General features: G+C 33.5%; 1 protein-coding gene across 1 annotated transcript; it reads right to left on the reverse strand.

Annotated features, from left to right (window-relative positions):
• Positions 1-288: 288 nt before the first annotated feature.
• LOC135833994 (ATP-dependent 6-phosphofructokinase-like) lies at positions 289-8340 on the reverse strand. The gene is made up of 15 exons (XM_065347831.1): positions 8197-8340; positions 7926-8115; positions 7630-7840; positions 7450-7558; positions 7177-7365; positions 6861-7051; positions 6695-6770; positions 1999-2145; positions 1703-1864; positions 1449-1601; positions 1243-1342; positions 1026-1155; positions 840-937; positions 483-708; positions 289-388 (listed from the first exon to the last, which is right to left on the reverse strand). The coding sequence occupies exons 1-15, from the start codon at positions 8338-8340 to the stop codon at positions 289-291; spliced, it is 2226 nt and encodes a 741-aa protein (XP_065203903.1).
• Between the last annotated feature and the right edge of the window lie 340 nt (positions 8341-8680).

Here is an 8680-nt window from a genome sequence, read left to right on the forward strand (position 1 = left end):
TTTTTCGGAAAAAAAAAATATATATATACATATGACCCAAATTTGGCCCAAAAATTCTACAAAAATGCTCAAAAAAATATTTTTGTTGAAAATCTTGATTTTTTTCATAGAACACATGGCACTTTTTTAAAGAAGCAAGCAACTGCCAACTCATTACGTATTCACACCACAATAATAATTAAAAAACCAAAAAAAAAAAATACCGATAAAATTTACTTTAAACACAATTTTACACAATAAATCAATAACACGATTACGAATAAGCTTACAAAAAGTACCTACAATAAATCACCTAAAATTCGGATCGTTATAAACCGAATTATGACAAGCTAAGATTTTCAGTAAAGGTCGGTACATCATCCACCATTCGCATTTCACTAATCTATTCCTAAAAACATAAAAAATTGCCCACGAATGAGCATAAATTCTGTCATCCTTCAAATATAGGTAGGTACCTATCTTTATCCTTGATAACTACTTACTCCATATCAACTAAAGGCAGTAAATCATTAATCTTCGTGTTACAAAACTGATTTCCGAAAATTCCAATAACTACCGACGAATCGTCGCTGCTCATACTGAATCTACCTTCGGAATCTCGAGTGCCATTTTCAAATTGGCGGAAAAACCATTGCACAGCATTTACACTAAGTTTTACTGCTAAACTGCGATCAAATACCGAAGGTGTGTCGCCTTGTTGAACGTGACCTGCGAAATAAAAAAATATAAAAGTACAATTTTAATTTTCAAGAATTCAAAAAGTTAGTTTTCTATCAAGATCGAAACTTAATATGGAATAGATAAGTCTACGAATCATTGTGAAACTCTTCTGTACTCACCTAGAATATTTTTTCTTGCAGTAAACACATGTTTACCTTCTTCGGCATACAATCTTGTGAAAAAATCTGTATTGTAATTATCACTCGACATTTCGTTTCTAAAAGAAAAGTGATGACTTGAGTTGTTTTTTTTTTTTTTTCTTGAAAATGCTCTTTGATGATTTATTTGGGTAAATCTTCACCAACCTTAGAACTAAACCACGTAGAATTTTTCCGTCAATCATTTTCATCTTCATATGTTCAACTTCTGTGGTCAAATGCTGAATATTATACGGTTCTTCAAAAATCCACGACGAATCCACACCACTAGCGATACCTTCGAGGACCCAAATGAAAAAATAATAAATCTAGCCTCATAAAAATACTACCTATACCTTTGTGATAAAGAATTCCGTATACAAACCAGCAGCTGTAGCCAAATAGCCGCATTTACCACCCATTGTTTCAACAATAAACACCCTTCGTTTGGTACCGAGGGCAGATTGTCTGAATAAATCGCACGCCTGCGCAGACAAAAACCAAATTAGATAGGTACTAATTAATCTCAGCAAGATTCTCATCCGGACACGAGAATTAAGTCTTGCGATTTAGATTCGCATTACGACGTACTTTCATTATAATATTTACAGCTGTATCCGCACCTACTGAGAAATCCGAGCCGGGTACGTTGTTATTAATGGTAGCTGGTATAAGAGCAATAGGAATACGGAATTCTTTATGACGATCTCGTCTTTTGATGAATTCCAGAGCTGCTTGGTAACCCTGTGAAATAAAATGAAACAGTTGTTACCTAAAAATACCTAAGTACTTGCACCTATGACGTTTAAATTGCATATCTAAGTGCCTATGTAGATAATGCCTACCTCAAAACCACCGATAATCAAGAATCCGTCTATTTTGTACTTATCAAACTGGTCGGCGAATTTTGGATACATTTCGTCAGTTGGTATAGTTCGCTTAGTTCCTAAATACGATCCACCTTCTGAGACCAAGCCGGTTACATCGGACCATTGAATTTCTCTAAACTGAGAAAATTTGGAAATTTTTTGAAACTGAGAGCTTAATAATACATTCTAGCTACTAGGACACCTCCCTTTTTAGTATACAAATTGCAATATAGGATATTATGGAGTGATGAACGAATTATACGAAAACTTACATGTCCAGCTAAGAATCCTTCAATACCGTTGAATATTCCGAATACTTTACTGCCACGATGCAAACAGTTCCGTACGAAGGAAAATAAGCAAGCGTTCATGCCGCAAACAGGAGTCCCGATGTGTAATACAGCGATGTTGTATCGATTCTGTAAAATTAAAATGGAAATTATGTATCAATTAAAAATATGGGAAACTGGAGGAAAATGTGATATTTAGACAGAACAAAAAGTACACTGAAACATCTCTTCGTACCCTCTCATCAAATTTGAAAAATAGCAGAAATAATTTCCTTAAAGCTTTTAAAAATTCGATGTAAGTAACCTTGAAGTTAAGAATTTTGTAAATGTTGGAAATTGATCAAATTTATATGCAAAGAGGGCCAGTATTTTTGGGGAAGGCGAGGAAGATTTTCTTTGAAAATTTTTTTCAGGAATAAAATGTTTCTAAAAATGTTCAAAAAATACTTAGCTACATTAATTTTAAATTTTTTAAATTTTTTATGACTTGATGAGAGGACTTTATACAAGGAGACCAAATTTTTAGGTGAGGGAAGGTTTCGGTCGATATAATGTGATCAATACTGTTTGAAAGACGGACGTGGGGAAGTGTTTTTTTTTTCTGAAAAGGGGGAAAATTTAGAAAAAAAAACACTCATGCATTTAATTTAGCTTGAGGAGACCGACTTTTCTTCAAATAAAAATCTTTTACGAATAAATTGATTCACTTATTTTGAAACATTTGAACAGCAATTGATCTGTTTACAATCGAATCGAATAATAAATAATTATATTGATTGATTTCTTGGCGAATCATTCGTAAACGGATCACTTGATTTACAATTAATTCGGTTTTTTGTGAAACTATTGTATAGGAATTGATCTGTTTTCAAGCGAACTAAGCGAAGTGAATCGAATTGATCGAATCATTCACAACCGATTGGCGATTGAACAAATTGATTGATTTCTAGATGAATCACTCGCGAACAAATTGTACAATAGTTACTGAATCATTCACGAACGAATTGAATTTTTTAGCAAATCATTCGCGAACGAATTGAATAATTTTTGGTGAATCATTAGCAAACGAATTGATTCGTACAAGTGACTCGTTCGCGAACGAATCGATTCATTCACTCAATTTTTAGTGAATCATTCACGAACAAGTTGAAATATTTTTGGTGAATCATGCGCGAACAAATTGATTCATGTAAGTGACTCGTTCGCGAACGAATCGATTCATTTACTCAATTTTTAGTGAATCATTCACGAACGAATTGAAATATTTTTGGTGAATCATTCGCGAACAAATTGATTCATTCAAGTGACTCGTTCGCGAACGAATCGATTCGTATAAGTGACTCGTTCGCAAACGAATTGATCATTTTGTATAAGTGACTCGTTCGCCAACGAATCGATTCATTTACTTAATTTTTAGTGAATCCTGTGAATCATTCACGAACGAATTGAATAATTTTTAGTGAATCATTCGCGAATAAATTGATTCATGTAAGTGACTCGTTCGCGAACGAATCAATTCGTATAAGTGAATCGTTCGCGAATGAATCGATTCTTTACTCAATTTTTAGTGAATCATTCACGAACGAATTGAAATATTTTTGGTGAATCATTCGCGAACGAATCGATTCGTATAAGTGACTTGTTCACGAACGAATCGATACATTTACTCAACAATTTTTGATGAATCATTCACGAACGAATTGAAATATTTTTGGTGAATCATTCGCAAACAAATTGATTCATGTAAGTGACTCGTTCGCGAACGAATCGATACATTTACTCAATTTTTGATGAATCATTCACGAACGAATTGATCATTTTGTATCAGTGACTCGTTCGCCAACGAATCGATTCATTTACTCAATTTTTAGTGAATCATTCACGAACGAATTGAAAAATATTTTAAGTGAATCATTCGCGAACAAATTGATTCATGTAAGTGACTCGTTCGCGAACGAATCGATTCGTATAAGTGAATCGTTCGCGAATGAATCGATTCATTCACTCAATTTTTAGTGAATCAATAATCATTCACAAAAGAATTGAAATATTTTTGGTGAATCATTCGCGAACGAATTGATTCGTATAAGTGACTCGTTCACGAAAGAATTGATTTGTTTAAGTGACTCGTTCGCGAATGAATCGATTCATTTACTCAATTATTGATGAATCATTCACGAACGAATCGATTTATTTATATGATTTTTGGTGAATCATTCATGAAGAAATTTTGAATAATTTTTGGTGAATCATTCGCGAATAAATTGAAATATTTTTGGTGAATCATTCGCGAATAAATTGATTCATGTAAGTGACTCGTTCGCGAACGAATCAATTCGTATAAGTGAATCGTTCGCGGATGAATCGATTATTTACTCAATTTTTAGTGAATCATTCACGAACGAATTGAAATATTTTTGGTGAATCATTCGCGAACGAATTGATTCATGTTAGTGACTCGTTCGCGAACGAATCGATTCGTATAAGTGAATCGTTCGCGAATGAATCGATTCATTCACTCAATTTTTAGTGAATCATTCACGAAAGAATTGAAATATTTTTGGTGAATAATTCGCGAACAAATTGATTCGTATAAGTGACTCGTTCACGAACGAATTGATTCAAGTGACTCGTTCGCGAATGAATCGATTCATTTGCTCAATTTTTGATGAATCATTCACGAACGAATCGATTTATTTATATGTATTGATTTTTGGTGAATCATTCATGAAGAAATTTTGAATAATTTTTGGTGAATCATTCGCGAACGAATTGAAATATTTTTGGTGAATCATTCGCGAATAAATTGATTCATGTAAGTGACTCGTTCGCGAACGAATCAATTCGTATAAGTGAATCGTTCCCGAATGAATCGATTCTTTACTCAATTTTTAGTGAATCATTCACGAACGAATTGAAATATTTTTGGTGAATCATTCGCGAACGAATTGATTCGTATAAGTGCCTCGTTCGCGAATGAATCGATTCACTTACTCAATTTTTGATGAATCATTCACGAACGAATCGATTCATTCACTTGATTATTATTGGCGAATCATTCCCGCACAAATTGAATTTTTTTTTCAAATTCTCATATAATCCAATAGCATTGTGGGAGGTGGTAGCGCCAGAAGTGAAACTTCAAAATAAGAGTTTCTTGTCTCCACTGGTAACTTTGGGAAGGCCTCGGTGAGGACAAAAGAATAATTAAGAAATCATCGTGAAAAGGTACCTGAACCTACAGGGCAGCCCTCTCATGTACATACCAAATCTCAGCCACCCAAATTAACTTAGAAGAAAGCGGATAGAGCTGAATGATGATATAAAATCAGAAATTGTCCATAAAAGGGCACCAAAAAACCTTTTCAAGACTGGAGGGGGAAAAGGTTGAAAAAATCAACTTCTGAAAAGCGCATCCAATTCAAATTTCAGCCACCTTTTTCATATTGGAAAAATGAGATTTAGACAAGAGTTTTTTCAAAGTAACAAAAATTATTTTCCGCCTGTTTTAAATCAAAAATGACACCATCTGAGAGGTTTTCAAACATTAGTACCTATTGGAAAAATGAATTTAAAAAATACCAGGAAGCTTTAAAATCGACGAAAATGGACTTCTAGGACCTTGAAAAAGATTTTAATGTGTAGTACTGGTTTTTTGTCTCATGAAAAATCAAGCAAATGAATTAATATTCGGATTCGATGACCTCACATTAGTGAAAAAAAACACATTTCATGCCGTATTTTCATAATTTTTCCATTTTTTTTTTTTTTTTTTTTTTTTTTTTTGAAAATTGAATTATGTACTTAGTAGGAAATTGCAGGGGCATCTAAGGTCGTGTGAGAAAAACTTAGCATCCTTTAAATCATGTTAAATGAAGTCGAGTCTCACGTAATATTAAATTTTTGGGGAGAGTAGAGAGGCGGAGGATTCAGATGGAAAAAATGACTCAATATTTGAATTCAGCGTCTTCAAGTCAGTAACGATCGATAATATGCTACTTCAATTTTATACCTTTTTTAAAATTTCGATTGAAATTACAAACCCGTATGCCCCCAAGAGTGTTTTTTAGATCTCATTTTGAAAATTAGATTGTAACAAAGAGCATTAGAAAATATCTCTAAAGCAGTTTTTTCCAATTTTTACACTGACAATTTTCAGCTCTCATATTTATCGGACACGATAAATTAAGCATTCACTTTGAAAGTTCAAATGTGAGAAAAAAATCTCAACAAAATGCAAATAAATATGCTTTTAATGTAGGTATAGGTACCTAGATAGTAATGCGTATTTACGGCAAAATGGTTAGGCAACTTATTCAACATCATGACTTGCGTGTATTTAAGGCGCTGCAGACTGCGTAGACAACTTTCGAGATTTCATCTCATTTTATATCAAAGGGATTTACAACGATGAACGATGGATTAAGCTAGGTACTTTCTTTTTAAAGCTTTCGTCAAATTTGATTGAAAACTTACTTCAAAATTATTTACAAATATATTTCGGTTTAAATAAAAAATTAAAAAAAAAAAAAAAAAAAAAAACTTGAAAGAATAATTATTCAACACATTTTAAAATTCTCCTTCTATTCGCTTTCCTGTCATCCTCTTTTCCTTTACTAATTTCCTTATCTTACACACAATTTGAATTAAAATAAGTAACATAGTCAACTGAACCAACCTGCGAATCCAAAGATAACTTTTTCGGTTCCAATCGACTGAGTATCTTGAAATTCTGGAAATTACTCTTGAAACTTCTACCCTCGAACAAAAATAACAACAGTAAAAAAACAACGATAGAATTTCAATCAAACGAAAAATTATACCCGAATAACTGGATGAATTACCTTCCTCTAAGTTCAATAGCTTCGTCAAATTTATTCTCATCTAGTAACTGCTTAACTTTCTTAACTTTTTCTACAGCCGTCGTCAATGGAACTCGTTGTACTTGATTGCTATACAAGACAACTACGACTGGTTCATCATCTTGGTGAAGTTCAAGTACTGCTAAGACAGTCTCAGCTCCTAATCTGGATCCCTGCATCGCAATTTATTATTTAAAAAAAAAAAAACATGGAAATGAAAATATTAATTAATTTTTTTTCTTTTTGTATTAAGATTTTAATAAATAAAATAATAAAATAATTTTAATAAAAAAATTACCAAAATACGATCAAACGCTGATGGACTTCCACCCCTCTGAACATGACCCAGAACGGTGACTCGAGTATCGATTTTCATCTTTCCAACCAAAACCTGTTTGACTTTATCGGCGGTAATTGGTTCGTGATTTTCATCGACAGCTCCTTCCGATAACACGATTATATGAAGTCGTTTACCATACACGAAACCCTATATTAAAGTATGAAATGATATTTTAATACAATACATACAAAAAAAAAATAACACCATCACGAAGACGACTCGAACACTTACAATTTTGATTTTCTTTTCTAAATCTTCGGCCCAGTTCATCGGCGGTGGCATTTCAGGCACAAAGACGTAATCAGCTTCGCAAGTTAGGGCAGTTTTCAAAGCCAAATACCTATTTGAGAGTTTTAATTTTCAAAGAGAGTGAGAAAAGGTTGAAATGTTATTCCAAAGTGTTCAACTTACCCGCAATGTCGTCCCATAACTTCCAAGATGAAAGTACGTTTATGAGAATAAGCAGTCGAAGAAATCGAGTCGACTGCTTCTTGAATCCTGTGTAAAGCTGAATCGGCACCTATTGTCATATCTGTGCCGGAAAAATCGTTATCAATTGTGCCAACGGTGCCGACGATTTTCACGTAAGGGTGTTGATCGGCCAGGTCTTTGGTGACTAGTCCTATATGTTATTGTATGTATTTAATTCCAATAAATGTCATAAAAGTGTAAATAAATCAAAATATTCAAGACTCATCGGTACCTACCTTGAGATACTAAATTATCCAGTAAACGAGTCCAATTCTTTTTCAACTCGTGGGCACCCGTTAACGACCCATCACCTCCGATTACGATTAAATGATTTATACCACGAGTGATTAAATTTTTAATAGCTTTCATTTTACCCTCATCGGTTAAGAATTCTTTACTGCGAGCTGATCCGATCACCGTACCTCCCTAAAAACAAGCACCGAAATATAATTATTAGGTAATTGAAAAATATAAACAAGTACCCAAGTAAAAAATCATCGTACAAACCCTGTGAATAATCGAAGACACAGAATCCCAAGTAGCTTCTTGTATTTCATCATCGATCATCCCTTGATACCCCTCCTTAACGTAGAAAACTGTACACCCTACGTACAAAGCTGACCTTACGATAGCTCTCAGACAAGGGTTCATACCTATAACCGAAATAATCGAATTGAAAAACCATCTACATAGGTATCAGAGATCTTAGTGAAAATATAGGTAAAAAATGATTATCTTGAGCTCACCTTGGGAGTCTCCGCCACTGGTTAATATGCCCAACGAGGTGCCTTTGTATTGGCCGAGTTTGAAACGAGGGTCGAAGTCAACCATCTTTTTGTTGGAATTTTTCCCTCGAATTTTGTAAAATTAGCATCGAATTTTAAATATTGGGAAAATAATTGATAAAAAAAAGTACCAAGAGGTACGTTTGAATGATAGTATTGTTTACAAAATGAGTTTTAGAGAAGAGTTTATGTGCTTATCATTGATG

The sequence above is a fragment of the Planococcus citri genome, chromosome 2, assembly GCF_950023065.1.
Source record: "Planococcus citri chromosome 2, ihPlaCitr1.1, whole genome shotgun sequence".
Taxonomy (NCBI): domain Eukaryota; kingdom Metazoa; phylum Arthropoda; class Insecta; order Hemiptera; family Pseudococcidae; genus Planococcus; species Planococcus citri.

Coding starts and splice junctions, on each gene's coding strand:
- LOC135833994 (XM_065347831.1), bottom strand. CDS start 8,340: ATGAACCCTTGTCTGAGAGCTATCGTAAGGTCAGCTTTGTACGTAGGG. Junction 6,771..6,860: donor GCTATTGAACTTAGAGGAAG/GTAATTCATCCA, acceptor GTTCGAGGGTAG/AAGTTTCAAGAGTAATTTCC. Junction 1,602..1,702: donor TGATTATCGGTGGTTTTGAG/GTAGGCATTATC, acceptor TTTATTTCACAG/GGTTACCAAGCAGCTCTGGA.